Source organism: Eriocheir sinensis, chromosome 13 (assembly GCF_024679095.1).
Source record: "Eriocheir sinensis breed Jianghai 21 chromosome 13, ASM2467909v1, whole genome shotgun sequence".
In the NCBI taxonomy this organism is placed as follows: Eukaryota; Metazoa; Arthropoda; class Malacostraca; order Decapoda; family Varunidae; genus Eriocheir; species Eriocheir sinensis.
This window is the reverse complement of record NC_066521.1, coordinates 13,127,293-13,142,880: the sequence shown is the minus strand read 5'-3', so window position 1 is coordinate 13,142,880 and position 15,588 is coordinate 13,127,293. Positions and strand designations below refer to the sequence as shown.

Below are 15,588 nucleotides of genomic sequence, written 5' to 3'. Positions count from 1 at the left end.
GTTTGGTGGGTTCGGAATGGGTTCAGTGGGTCACAAACGCCTTCCTACGGTTGCCCTGATGCTCACGCGTTCAAACTCCTGGGTGAATGCTGATGGCGGAACTTGCCTAAGGGTGAATACTGAGGGAGCAAGAGTAAGGGTGAATACTGATGGAGGAACTTGACTAAGGGTGAATACTGAGGGAGCAAGACTAAGGGTGAATATTATTTACTGAGAGAGCAACTTGACTAAGGGTGACTACTATGACTGAGGGAGCAATTTGACAAAGGGCGAATACTATGACTGAGGGAGATACGAAGGGTGAATACTAACACTGACGGAGTAGCTTAAGGGTGAATACTAACACTGACGGAGCAATTTAAGGGTGACTACTAACACTGAGGGAGATACGAAGGGTGAATACTAAAACTGACGGAGATACGAAGGGTGAATACTAACACTGACGGAGCAATTTAAGGGTGAATACTAACACTGAGGGAGTATTAAGGGTGAATACTAACACTGAGGGAGATACGAAGGGTGAATACTAACACTGACGGAGGAATTTAAGGGTGGAAAAAAAATTGAGGGAGCAACTGTAAATCTTTTATGCGAAATGTATAAACAAACAAAGAAACCTGATGAAAACAAAGTCACCCAAGATGTATCACTGAACGGTTAACAAAGGCGAGGAAGGAAGACGTGGAGAGGTCAGGTTTGATGCATTGTGACGAGGTAATACGATAACAAAATCCAGGACATTTAGGGACATTCTCAAATACTGCTGCGTCCAACCAAACACTAGACAAGGCCTTCATAGGAGTTGTGGGCATTTCCATGAGTAGTTTTATGACACTATTTTTTTTTTTACAACAAAGGAGACAGCTCAAGGGCACAAAAAAAGGAAACAATAATAGAAAAAAGCCCGCTACCTGGTGGAAGTCTGACGTTTGATTTCCCCACAACTCCTATGAAAGCCTTATCGAATATGTATGCTTTTGTATCATGAATGTGAAGAAGGAAAGCACTTATGAGAACCCAACTAATTTCCTCTTTCGGCATTTGGTAATAGTGTACGTGAGAGGTGGAAATGCCTGAGAATACTGAGCGAAATATTATGCACACTGTCTCGGTCTCCAAATCCGTATCTTTGTTTAGGAAATGACTTAAACGCAAGGGGACGTCAGGTCAGAACGTACGAGTTTATACAGTGGCCTTACTGATAAACCTCGTCGGCACAGTGGAAGGAAATGCAGTAATGGTAAGGAGAAAAGATGGGTGCTTCATACATCCATTCGTCGCCTGCCTTCCTTCCTTCATATCATCATCATCGGAATTCATCTCAAATCTCAATTTTTTTTTGTCTTATAACCGTACATCCCCCCCACCCCACCCCCCCAAAAAAAAAAAAATCCACATTAACTTTAAAAATATTTGTAACGCAATACTGAACAACAACAACAACAACAACTGCTACCACTACTACTACTACTACTACTACTACTACTACTACTACTACTACTACTACTACTACTACTACTACTACTACTACTACTACTACTACTACTACTACTACTACTACTACTACTACTACTACTACTACTACTACTACTACCACTACTACTTCTACTACTTTACAAATAATGTGACTCGAAGTACTGAGACTGGTAGGATTTGGGTCAGTCAGGTTGTGTGTGTGTGTGTGTGTGTGTGTGTGTGTGTGTGTGTGTGTGTGTGTGTGTGTGTGTGTGTGTGTGTGTGTGTGTGTGTGTGTGTGTGTGTGTGTGTGTGTGTGTGTGTGTGTGTGTGTGTGTGTGTGTGTGTTCCTACCCCTCCCCCCCCCATATCTTTCTACTCCCCATCTCTCTTCCCCGAATCATATTACTCCAACAAGAGACCAATAAACAAATATATAAACCCCTCTCGAATGAGTTACATAACCTGACAAGTGGATCTGTTTTTCATTCTTTATTTCCCGCGTATATTTGTCTGTCTGTCCACCTGTCTTTACTATTCTTCTGTCCCGGTGGTTATTAAACTGGGGGCGTTAATAATTCCATGGGGGACGCAAGACTTGGGTGAAAAATTGGAATATCTGTTGGAATATTTTTATCTTTAGAGCGTGGCCTAATATGCAAAGGAGGCGTGAAGGGAAAGACCCATTTCTAGAAGGGGCGTGCGTGGAAGTAAAAAGTTTGAGAACCGCTGCTCTATCCCTTTATTTACTAACATAATGAAACAGGTAACGGATCAAAGAGAAGAGTTAAATTCCAGTACGCAATAGTGGAGAGCTGCATCCGGAAGTAAAGGGGATAACACGGTCTAAATAAGGGAACAGTGTGTGTGTGTGTGTGTGTGTGTGTGTGTGTGTGTGTGTGTGTGTGTGTGTGTGTGTGTGTGTGTGTGAAGCCCTTGCAGTATATACTATTAGGTCACTGTGCCACCCCTTCACCCCCACAACAACCCCCCCTTTCCTCCATCACCCCATCGCTCTTCACCTGTTATTCCCATCACCTCCATTACTCATCACCTCATCAAAGTCCCTTCTAACCTGGGTGGCTCATCAATTCCTATTAACCTTTCCATTAAGTCTTGCAATTCCCTACTACATTCCATCTCCGTTAACAGAAGCCATAACAGGAGGAGAAGGGGGAGGAAGAGGAGGAGGAGCAGGGGTGACGGTGGAGGGGGGGACTGGTGGTGACGCTTGAGGTGGGGGTAAGATGACATATATAAGACGGATGAGAAAGCCAAGCCAGGTCAGTGTGTCACAATAGCTGGTGGGGGGCAGACACCGCACATCGAGGGAGGCGGAGGCGCTGAAGAACACAAGGCACTAACCAAAGCCACCAAGCCGAGTCAAGATGACGGACGAAGCAACTGAGGGCGAAAAGAAGGAGGTCAAGGAAAAGTCGGCCTCACCCTTCGCCAAAAAGGTCATCAAACTCCTGACGGTGGCCGCGTACATGTCTGGGGTATCGGGGGCTGGGGTGCTGCTCTCCCTCTACTACATAATCTTCTGGGACCCGCGAATCACTGGGGTGCGGCCTCCGGGGTACCTCAAGTCAGGGGAGCCGATCGGCCTACCCCAGACTTCGGCACGCGTCGCCCCCACCCCCCTTCCAGAGGCGTTCAGCGGCCGCCAGCCCATCGCCTACCCGCATAAGATGTCCAAAGAGTTCATGGACGCCTATTTGAAGAACTACACGGAAGGTGGGTGAGCCGTGGGCCGAGTACCGCCGTGACGGGTGGGTGGATGCGCCGTTTACCGCGTCGAGTCACTCATGAAACGACTCTCATATTTCCTCTCGCCCTTTCAATCAGTAGGTAGTTGTGTGTATAGTATTAGTGATGATTCTTACGCTTTTTCTTCTTATCTATTGTAATCTAAGTGGTCCCTGCTCTCTTTTCCTTTTTTCTTTTTCTTCTCTCCTTTCTTCTTACAGTCTTGCTCTTGTTTGTGTTTTTGTTCGTGTTCTTTTTTTTCTTTTTTTTTTTGCTTATTTATCTTCATCGTTTACTTTGATTTTGTATTGCTGTTGTTTTCTTCATTGTTTTTCTTTTTTGTTCTTTTTATCTACTTTTTGTTCTTGTTCTTATTTTGTTTTTGTTCTCGTTCTTCCTTACGTGAACTATACGGGAGGTGCGTGTGTGTGAGCCAAGTACCGCCAAGGGTGTGGGCGGAGGTGGGGGAGAGCAGGTGAGCCATTTACCGCGCCGTCACTCACTCACTTAACTTGCTCGTCCTTTTCACTCCCTCACTCGGCTGTTATATTTTTTGAGGGAGAAATATTATCTACCAGTTGATGTTTTTTTTTTCGATTGATATTCTCTCTCTCTCTCTCTCTCTCTCTCTCTCTCTCTCTCTCTCTCTCTCTCTCTCTCTCTCTCTCTCTCTCTCTCTCTCTCTCTCTCTCTCTCTCTCTCCCATCCCCCACTTGGATATTTCCCTCCGAACACCACACACTATACAGTACATTTTCTGTTAAAGTTTTTATATAGAAAACGGATTCGCTGGAACGTCATATTTTCATGTACATCATTTTATCCTACGCAATATTTCTACCACTACTACTACTACTACTACTACTACTGCTACTACGACTACTACTACTACTACTACTCCTACTACTACTACTACTACTGCTTCTACCATCAATCACAATCATCTCGTTTCAAATAAAAAGAAAAAAAAATTACACTACAAAAAACGAAAAAAAAAAGAAAAAAAAAGTAGCAGATAAAAGTATGCCAGCAACACCTTAATCCCGCTGTTCTCAGGTGAGCTCAGGAGTAATTAGTGGTCGGCCAGGTGAGAGGCAAGGCAGGCAGGTGACGCAGGTGGAGAAGCCCTTCAAGAAACCAGGTGGGGTGAATGTGGCTTCCTTTGGGGGTGAGGGGAGAGAAGGGGAGAAAGGTGAGGGGAGGGTATGAGGATGAAGTGATGGGTGTGAAGAGAGAGGGGAGAGGGGTGGAAGGTGAGGGGAGGTGTAGGAGGCCAAGGAAATAGTGTATAGGGTTGATGTAAGGGGTATAAGGGAGGGGAGAAGGGAGAGGTAAGAGACTAAGGGGAGAGTATGGGTTTGGATAGAGGAGTGTGAGGGAGAGGAGGAAGGAGAGAGGGGAGAGGTAAGAGACTAAGGGGAGAGTATGGGTTTGAATAGAGGAGTGTGAGGGAGAGGAGGAAGGAGAGAGGGGAGAGGTAAGAGGCTGAGGGGAGAATATAGGGATGAAGCGAGGGTGTGCGGGGAGAGGGTAAGGGAAGAGGGGTGAGAGGTTAAAGGTGTGTGGTTCAGGCAAATCAGATCACTGGCCTCAATCCCTTTTCTCTTTTTTTCTTTTTGTGCCGGAAATCGTAAAGGTCTTGTGGTTTTAAAGTAACTTTTTCGGAGGTATGGGTGAGTGAATGAGAGAGAGAGAGAGAGAGAGAGAGAGAGAGAGAGAGAGAGAGAGAGAGAGAGAGAGAGAGAGAGAGAGAGAAAATAAAAAAAAAAAAAAACAAACACGAACACCAACAGGCAAACACTCCTCCCCTCAAACAAAACAAAACAAAACAAAAACAAAGGGAAAACTAAACAAGAGAAGCAAATGAAGAGAAAGAGAAAGGAATTAACACAAACAACAATCTCAACATTGCTCGCTTCAGAAACACTACAAATTCACCCAATCCTATAATCCTTCCTTCCTTCCTTCCTACCGTGGCCTACATACCCTCCCTCCCTCCCTTCGCCTCGCTTCCCTCGTTACTATGTGGCTGTGGGGCTTCCCTTACCTGTTCAACTCACCTGCGGCCCCGTTAGTTTAGACCAGGTGGCTCCAACGATGGTGATGAGAGGTGGCCTGAAACACTTACATCCTGCTTGTGTGTGTGTGTGTGTGTGTGTGTGTGTGTGTGTGTGTGAGTCACTTGGCTAGGCAGACGCACACGCACACGCACACGCACACACACACACACACACACACACACACCATTTAAAACGATGATGTAATGATTTCGAAATGCAAATATGTAAAGATAACTTAGAAATATAAGACCTATGAGACAGAAAATACTAACTACTACTACTACTACTACTACTACTACCACTACCACCACCACCACCACCTTGATCTCCTTTCCCTTCTAACTCTTCCTATCCCCGCAGACTCCGCCGACCGGGTCCTGGGCATGCTGGAGGGGGACCCGACGCCCAAGGTGCTGCCCGTGGCGGGGGAGGACCCACCCGCCGCCCCCACCCACACGCCGCCCTCCCCCGCCCTCTATAACCCCCCGCTCCTACAGGTAATGGCTTCAGGTTTCCTCGTTAGTGGTTACCTGTGTGATTTTTTTAGGTTTTGACGTCTTGAATTTTGTATTTTTAACTTTCGCTAAGCCGCCATCCACTCTCTCTCTCTCTCTCTCTCTCTCTCTCTCTCTCTCTCTCTCTCTCTCTCTCTCTCTCTCTCTCTCTCTCTCTCTCTCTCTCTCTCTCTCTCTCTCTCTCTCTCTCTCTCTCTCTCCACTTCCTCCACCACCACATCTTTAACTTTCCTCCACCTCTCTCCACCTCTCCTTCCTCGACGCATCAATCCTTCACTGCTTCCTTAACCACCCTCCTCCTCCTCCTCCTCCTCCACGGCCATCACCACCATCCATCACCACTCTCTTTAGCCACCACGTCATCACCACCATTTCCAGCCGTTATAGTATAGCATCACCATCACCAAGGCTTTCACCACCATCATCTTCATTACCATCACCATCTTCACGCCAGCATCACGATTATCACCACATCCATCATCACCATCATCTTCGGTCACTCATCATCACGCGAATCAACACCACTAGGGCCAGTAAGGGGGTCCTCTCTCATCCCCAGCTCCTTCACCGCCATCGCTTACACAGCCTTCACCTTTCACCAGCAGCCTCACCACCATTTACAATTTTCTCCCCAAGGTTCATTGTTGCGTGCATGCATAATATATTAACTTTCATCGAGACAGCCACGGCACGGCGTATACAAGCTTCTGCCTCGTGCCTTGGAGATAATATTAAAGGAAAAGCAAGGTGCAGTCGACCATTAAAGGAAAAATTGTGCAAGTTTGAGTTCACAAGGAAAAAAAGACTAAGCACTGTTCTCATTTTCAAACATGCCGAGATAATTTAACGATATTGTGCATTATGACTTTCACAGTGGTTATAATTTCATGGCACAACTACTTTCCATTTTCCATTGCACGTATTTTAAGGTTTCCCGTCGGTGTTTTGTAAAAATAATTACATTACTGTTCCAGAGATTTTGATTAACTTATACATATAAACAAGAAGTAAAAATATAATATCTTTAAGTTTTTATTTATTCAGCACCACGTAAAGATTCATTAATATATGTTTTTCAATTCATAAAACATCCAGAACATGCTACCAACATGAGCGACGTGTTGTCTACGGTGGTTGAAAAGCTAATCCATTCTGAGAGCACTGACACCATTTTTTCACTTTAACGAAAAAAAATTCTAAATACGCTTAAAGCTTTTTATACATGAGACTTTCTGCTGTCTAGGGTGACTGAGAAGTTAATAAGTTCTGAGAGCAATGCCAACAGCTATAAATCACATTAGCAACAGAGTTATTTAGACGCAGGGTGTTGTTTACCTAAGATTTTGTACTGCTTAGGCTGGTTATCCTCCTCCCCCTGACGATGCTAACAGCCCTTCCCTCCCACAGCCCGACTCCTCGTCCTCGTCCTCGTCGTCGCAGCAGCGCCACCACAGTGCCGCCTCGCTCCAGCACCGGCAGGAGCGGCACCCACAGCGGCCCAGACACGGCCAGGGCGACCCCCTCCTCATGCCCGCCGCCTGAGGCCACCCCAACCCCCCGCCCCCTCGTCCCCACCTTTCACCCAGATGATCCTCCCCTAGCCTCCACCCAGGGCGTGCCTCAGGGGCCGCGGCGGGCAGGCTCACGCGCCCCCCAGGATCAAGGGTGCACTAGGGCCATACCCGCCTAGTGGCACACCTGTTCACACCTGCACGGAGCCACACCCACACACCTGTCGGCCCGCCAGCAACACAAGACTTTTTTTGCAGCGCTTTTCGAACGAGGAGAATCAGACTACCTGTTTACTCTTAAGGTCCACGTTGGTTGGTTTTGTCGTGTTTGTCGCTCTGTCTGAACACCGCCACGCCGCGCCGAGCACCGCCGTCTGTGTCTGTCTGTCTGGTGGCGTGCGGGGCGAGTCTCGTCACTCACCGCCGAGGGATTTTTTGGTGCAATTTTTTAGACGAGACGAGACGAGAAAGTTTTGGATTGTACTTTCGAACCTTTGTATCCGACCTGGCGCGCTTGAGTTGGGTTCTGTATCTATAAGTCACCCCCTTGTTTGTACTTGTCTGGGTCATCACCTTATTTGTTTACTCCTTTCGTGTTCCTTCAGGTCGTATTTATAAGTCATCCCTTTGTTTGTATCTATTACGTCTATCGCATTATTTATTTTCCTTTTATGTACGTCACTTTCCTTTTGATCATATTCCTTCCTACATCGACAAGCATTTTATTTTTCCTTTTCTGTAGTTTATTTTTCGTGCCTCGAGTATTTTTTTTTCCACACTCGAACTCGTCGTACTTATGAATATTTTACGCTTTATCAGTATTATTTGTCTTTTTTTAACACAGTGATTTAATTTTGCCTCGTCTCCCTTCCCATTCCATTTTAAAGAGTTTTCAATACGGTAATAGTAACTCCTCTTCGCCTCCTTATTGCTTCCATAAAAAAATAATACTCGCCTTTCTTTTTTTCTATCCACCTCTCTTGTTCTGTCTTCTTTAAATATCTCCCTTTCCCTATTTCTCTCTTCCTTTATCTTTTATTCTCTTCCTTAATTTTCCATCATATATCGTTATTCTCTTCGCCTCTCTCATTTTTTTCCTTCTTACTTAGTCTCTCCTTTCACTCTGTCTTTCTCCTTCCTCTATTTTGTTTTCCGTAATCTTCCTACCTGTCTTACTCTCTCCTATTCTCTTCCTCCTCATTCCTATTTACTCAGTCTCTTTTCACATCGTTCTCCTTTCACCCTTTCGTTTTCTCCTTACTTTCTTCCTTCTCCTTCACTCTCATATTATTCTCTTTTACTTTCTCCCTTCTCCTTCCTCTCCTTAGTTTCTCCTTTCATCCCCTCCTTCCCCTTCCTTTCCTCCGTCATCCTTCGCCTCCCTTCTTATCTTGCTTTCTTTTACTCTCTTCCTTCTCCTTCCTCTCCTTAGTCTCTCCTTTCATCCTCTCCTTTCCCGTTTCTTTCCTCCGTCTTCCTTCGCCTCCCTTCTTATCTTACTTTCTTTTACTTTTTTCCTTCTCCTTCCTTTCCCACCTTCCCCCCTCGCTGGCCGCCTGGGACCAGCCACTCACTCACTCAGCATAATGTCCCTCTAGCATGCTTCCTCCGCGTTCCTGCTCCTCCTTAGTATTCCTAGAGAGCAATCATACATATTTATATATATTTTTAGGGCAAACATCACTGCAATCAAGTGCATATATACATACACACATAACATACCAAAACATATATGATGATAGTGATAAGGATGCATTTTTTTTACACTTAGGTACGTCTTGTTTTAGTTGTTTCTTGATGTGTCGCGATAAGGACGTGTACATAGGGAGGTTTAGTTTGTATTTAGGTAGGTAGGTGGCGCTCCCTCATACCCGTACACACACACATACATATAGGTTAGTAGTTACGAGAGAATAGTCTGCCTTACCTAACACGAATCATGATGCATAATACTAATGATAATGATAATAATGATAATAATAATAATAATAATAATAATAATAATAATAATAATAATAATAATAATAATAATAATAATAATAATAATAATAATAATAATAATACCAACAGTAATAATAATAATAATAGCTGTATATAACTCACACGCATAAAGACACTTAATTTTTTCCATTAATATCTTTCTCTAGAGGCGACATTAATTAATACTATGATATGCACAGGTGTGTCTGGTTACCTGTTGACCTCGTGGACGGTGCTGAGGAACGCTAATTAAGTGAATAAGTAAAGTATGTGTTAATTGCATTCTAATATCAATGAGTTATTTCTTTCATATATTTGTATACGTTTTTTTCTAATCAGTTTAAGCGACTTTTCATTCTTTTCACTGTTAGCCAATTATTTTTCACATTAACTACATCAGTAATGACAAATTTAGCCTTCGATTCAACATTTGCATGATGTTTTTGTTATTGTTCATTATTATTATTATCATTGCCATTTAAATTATTATTATCATTGCTATTATCATTAGAATTACTACTATTATTATTATTATTATTATTATTTGAACAGACCAGTACAAGACGGCTTATAATGAAAGCTTGATGTATTCCTCACACCTTTTCCACGCCATCTCACCACCACGCCGCAAGCTTGTAGCAGAAAACGGGAAGTCAGGCATCAACCCCGCACACAATGTTAGGGAAAGCTTGGATAACTGAACATTTTTAGGGAAGTAACGCTGAAGCTCACTTGTATTAGTAGGTAGATCAGTCTCTAGTAAGGTTCATTCATTGTATTGTACGTCACATGAAGCTTTTGGTGCGGAATATTAAGACGAAAAAATAGTTCACTTGAATAAGTAAAAAAAATCACAAGGAAAGTTTCTCGTTTTATAAGTAATGACAAAGTTTATGCGAAAAAAAATGAAGTTTTGCTGTATAAAAAAAAAGAAAACAGAGTGGGCGAGAAGTCAATATCACATTCTCAGTTTGTCCGTCATGAGATGGAAAAACAATAATCAACAAACTCACTTTCGTATATTTCATATGAGAATTATTTAAAAAGGAAATTTTCTCGAACACGATCAAATATGTGCTGTGGTCTATTTTTCACTAGAGTTCTGCGTTCCAGCCTCTGCGCCGAAGGCGAGGAACGCAGATCTGATGACGTCATAGTTCCGAGGCGACTCGCGAGGTGGAGGCGAGCAAATCAGCCTCCAAAGAGTGAACCTCGAACCGGTGAACTGCCGCGCGTCGAGTGTTCAGGATGTGAGTTGTTTTGACTCGTCGTGTACTCATTCCTCGTTAATAATTTCCGACAGACCTTTAGTGTAGATTATGCTTCCTCTGCACCCTAAGTATTCTTCTACGTTGACGTTTTGACTGTAGAGTATTACTGAAAAAAAATGACGACTAGGTTTTGGAAGGACAGTTTGGGATGTAAAGTATATCTCGTTCATGATTTTCTTGCAGCTAAACAGCGTACCACCGATATTCATCAGGATAAATTCTTGATTCTGACTTTGATTCGTCTTTGCATTTCGCTAAAGGATGAGATGCACAACGCCGCTCGTCTCAAGAGCAAACAAGAATCCGTGTTGCTTGGGAAACATGAAGTAAAAACACGAGGCCATGGATGAAGGTTCTGCGGCTCTGTTCGTGTTTTTGGCTGAGGATGAAATGGACCCAGCGTTGCCAGATTATCGTATTCACCACATCGTATTTATCACTTTTAATCCTCAAACTCTCGTACCTACACAAATAACGATAGAAAATTGAAGTTAGCGTTAAAGCTCCTATTTATTGATGTTTGTTTGTTTGTTTTTGCTACAGTTATTGGTCAGAAACTATGAAAATGTAATGCGATGAGTACGATAATTTGGCAACGCTGAATGGACCACGTTGCCACATCCTAAAAAAAATAGATAAAGACTTCGTTCTTTTCGAGTAACAGGAAGCAAATATTCGATACATTCTACTTGGGCAATAGAAAATAAAAACACGACGTCACGGATCAAGGTTCTGTACATCTGTGTGCTTCTGGAGGAGGATGAAATGGGTCACGTGGCCACATCCTCAGAAATAAACAAAACTTCGTTCTTCGCGGGAAATAGGAAGAACATATTGAACAAGTTTTCGTAAGGTCATTCTGTAAGCCTTAAGGGGCTATTACACTGGGCAAATTTTCCGTGGATCTTCAAACAACCATTTCCGCTGGCGTGGTTTTCATATTTCCGTGGTTTTCTGACGTGTCCACGATCTTCCAAATCTACGGTAGATTTCCCCGAAGAACGACGGTATTACTCACCATCATCATCAGCAGCAATAACAAGAAACAAAATGAGAATTACACTAGCGGAAATCGTGGTTCGACTGAAGATCCACGGAAAATTTGCCCCCTGTAATAGCCCCCTTAAGCAGTTCAGGTCATCGGTAACCCACGAAGAGTCATGATTGGCTGCCTTGTGGTCGGTCTCTAACTCTGGCGACACACACACACCGCCGAAAACAAGTGCCAATCGCCACCCAGACGCCTCGATGCCCCACGACGCCACTTTGTCTCCCGCTGAGGGCGCGAAACACACGAAGGAGACGAGAAAGGTGTTCGATCCTCCTTCTCTTCCATGACATTTATTGGATACGTGAGTCGCAATTCTGGTTTGATTGATTGACTGATATGAACTAAAATATTTCCTGAACGAGTGACTTTTTTGGCATTTGTAACATTTTTGAGTATGACTGAATTGTACATACTTAATCAGTTTTGGAATTTGGTAACGATGAGGTCATTTGATGAGCCGAATGCCAAGTCAAGTCTTAAACGCGACTAGCTAATTTATCAACTAATTCCAGAGGCGAGTTTTACACAGGCGTTTTGATACATTTGCTTACACACATGTGTTTTAGAATCAACCCAACACAGCCCTTCACCCACAAAAGATACATATGTGTGATGCGGATACGTAAGATTAAGAAAGAAACAACTCGAACGTTTTTCCATGTTTTGCCTTATAATCATAGCCTGAAAACCCTCTAAATATGTAAACATTGAATTTTGTAAAATCTGTGCATGCTTGTCGCCTCCGAGGCCTTGCAGGAAAGAGAGTTGTCACATCACTTGAAGAAAATATTGGCAGGTGTCAGTAACAGGAAACGTTATGTTGCATCTTACCTCACTGAAATACGTTGCTATATAGATCAAGAGAAAATATACTTGAAGGAGCATATAAAGGAAACGTGATCAGATATTTATAAAAAAAAGGCGTCGGCAGCCTTTTAAGACAAACGTTGCTAAAAGACACTGAAAAAAATCAAACAAACGTAGAAATTAAAATGTTAGAAGACGATTATTATTATGTGCCAGGTATGCACGTAAAGCAGTCAGGTGTGAGTAGGTAGTGAAAACATTGCCAGGTGTCATGTTTCGCGGTCACCTGTCTAGTCGCGTTAATTAGTGGAGACGCGTTGATCGCGTCTACCTGAGTGAACACACACACACACACACACACACACACACACACACACACACACACATTGGTAAGATATATTAATTAAGACTTATTTGTTGTTTTATAACGTATGTTAATTAAGGTCTCTTCGTCGTTTCCTCTGGGTAGGAAATTCATTGTTTGTGTTGTCGTAATTAGAGAGTTTTCGTCACGCGTCGCTCTGGACAGTGACGCATAATTGTTTCTTTTATGTTTTTGGGACAACAGTCATTTGTATCTTAAATTGTCATTCGCAGCTCACAAACAGAGGCTGGTAATGAATCAATGCTTAAAGTTATCAAGTATGTCATAACTCTATGCTTCCCTGCTAGCCAGACTTTGCTGCTACACACTTTTTGCTTGCCACACTGAGGGCTTACATAGACATACACGCATAAAAACATACATAGATAGCCATAAACACACATCAGTCAAGGCTAGCACAACATAGACACGCATACATAAGGTACACAAGGACATACATAGACGCATATACACCAACTCAGACACATACCCACACAAGCATGAAGACAGGACGCATGCACAAGTTAAGGATATAACAACACAAGAGATTACACACAAGGCACACAAAGTCTATCCATACACGCATACACAGACACGAATACACACATGCATGCAAAGACATATACACACGCTAAAGACACATCAGTCACGTTTAGGACACCCTGAGGCTCACGCTGAAGCTCAGAGTCACGGCAGGACACACAGCACAGCACTCAGCAGCACTTATTGACGCTGCTACACGGAAAATTGAACGGTCTAGCAAGTCGATGTTTGGGACGCTGTTGTATTGTAACGATTTTGGTGTAGAGGTGAAGACTGAAATTTCCTTTGGTTTGTACTGACAATCTTGAAAGTGTTCTCAGTGGTGTGTTGAAGAGAAGCAATTGTACAGTTTGGATTGATGTGTTTTTGTTAGTGGAGATAAGGGAGTGAGGACTTTGTTGTGGTCAAGGAGACAGAGAGTTCTTTTGATTTGTATTCAGAATTTTGCAAGTGTTCTCGACGGTGTGTTGAAGAGAACCGATTGTAAAGTCTGAATTGGTGTTTATATTCGCGGGCACGAGGCAGTGAGCAATTTGTTGGGGTCAAATAGAGACAGATTTCTTTTGAGTTGTATTTAAAATTTTGCAAGTGTTCTCGACGGTGTGTTGAAGAGAACCGATTGTAAAGTCTGAATTGGTGTTTATATTCGCGGGCACGAGGCAGTGATAAATTTGTTGGGGTCAAATAGAGACAGAGATTTCTTTTGACTTTGTGCAAGTGTTCTCGATGGTGTGATGAAGAGAACCAATTGTACAGTCCGCATTGGTATTTTTAGCGGGCACGAAACAGTGAGAATCTTTTTGTGGTCAAGGAGACTGATATTTCTTCTAATTCATTGTCTCATTTTTGCAAGTGTTCTCTTTGCTGCAGTGAAGAGAACCAATTGTGAAGTCCGCTTTGAATGTTTTAGCGGACGTGAGGCAATGAGAAGATTTGGGATAAAAAGAGGAAACATATTTACTTTTTAGCGGACGCCAGGCAGTGAGGAGCTATTTTTTGTGGTGGAGAGAGAGAACATATTTTGGATGTGTTCTGAATGGTGTGATGAAGAGAACCAATTGTGCAGTGCGGGCTTTTTTGGCAGACTAAGAAAATAAGGAGTTATTTTTTTGTAGTGTAGAAAGAGGGAACATATTTACTATTTAGCAGACGTGAGATACTGAGGATTTTTTGTGATGGAGAGAGAGAAATATTTCGCAGCGGGTGTTAGAGAGGCACGTAGACGCAGCATCTCCTTCAGGTGGGCAAGGTGAGCGCGTTACCTGAGGGCTATGCGACACGGACTGCTTGACTCTGAGAGAAACAATTCGTCCAGTAAATATAATAATTTAGCTTTAGGCTTCCTTAATACACTTGCTTCGTATAATAAAACATTTTGTTGTTGAGAATATCAATTATTATATCTTGTAGCTAGTGGTGTCGGGGCTAGGCGAGTTAGTAGCGGGGGTTTACGTTTTATCGAGTGTCGGCGAGTCGTTGTGTTCGCCCGCCACTCACACGCTCTACCTCCCGCTACGACACTTCCGCTTCGTAGGACTTCAGTTAAGGGAAAACGGATTCGAAGTGTGTACAGCTGAACTCTCTTGCTCTAGGCTGACCTGTGCCGAGGCGACGCACGCGAGGGTAGTGTGTGCGTGCGTGTGTACATATAGTGATGCATTTTCCCTACAGTGAGAATCAAATACCAATCAAATAGTACTGATAGTGAGGGACCCGCGGCCCTCCCCCACGCTGACCAACATATACACACACACACACACATACACACACACACACACACACACACACACACACACACACATACACACACGCAATGATATTTTAATATTGGTTAAATAAAGACATAAAGAGAAACGATTATGTGTTTGTTTCACCATGACAAGCGACGGTATCCTCTCTCTCTCTCTCTCTCTCTCTCTCTCTCTCTCTCTCTCTCTCTCTCTCTCTCTCTCTCTCTCTCTCTCTCTCTCTCTCTCTCTCTCTCTCTCTCTCTCTCTCTCTCTCTCTCTCTCTCTGTCTATCTATCTATCTCTCCAAAATAATCTCGGGTTAACGGTACAAGGAATAAGAGATACAAGGAAATGCTATGGGTAAAAAATGATGAATGAATAAGTAATGTAAGTAAATAGAAAAGATCAAAATCATTGTTGTAAGAATCTGACCACACGCTTCACCTTACCGACGACTCCCCCACAACGACCTCCCCACGCCAGCACTACGCAAGTTATTTCAATCTCGCTTTTCACTTTTCCAACTCTCCATAGGACTTTTTGAGAGAATGC

At 43.2% G+C, this 15,588-nt stretch overlaps 1 protein-coding gene across 1 annotated transcript; it reads left to right on the top strand.

Annotated features, from left to right (window-relative positions):
- The first annotated feature begins 2,720 nt into the window (after nucleotides 1-2,720).
- On the top strand, nucleotides 2,721-15,160 carry LOC126998015 (uncharacterized). The gene is made up of 3 exons (XM_050859296.1): nucleotides 2,721-3,192; nucleotides 5,625-5,761; nucleotides 7,187-15,160. Exons 1-3 carry the CDS (start codon nucleotides 2,844-2,846, stop codon nucleotides 7,319-7,321), a joined length of 621 nt encoding a protein of 206 aa, XP_050715253.1. The 5' UTR covers nucleotides 2,721-2,843; the 3' UTR covers nucleotides 7,322-15,160.
- Nucleotides 15,161-15,588: the final 428 nt, after the last annotated feature.

What these genes read in the sequence shown, in the direction of transcription:
- LOC126998015 (XM_050859296.1), top strand. Translation starts at nt 2,844, where the DNA reads ATGACGGACGAAGCAACTGAGGGCGAAAAGAAGGAGGTCAAGGAAAAG. An exon ending in TTTGAAGAACTACACGGAAG is followed by an intron (nt 3,193 to 5,624) that starts GTGGGTGAGCCG and finishes CTATCCCCGCAG; the next exon opens with ACTCCGCCGACCGGGTCCTG. An exon ending in ATAACCCCCCGCTCCTACAG is followed by an intron (nt 5,762 to 7,186) that starts GTAATGGCTTCA and finishes TCCCTCCCACAG; the next exon opens with CCCGACTCCTCGTCCTCGTC.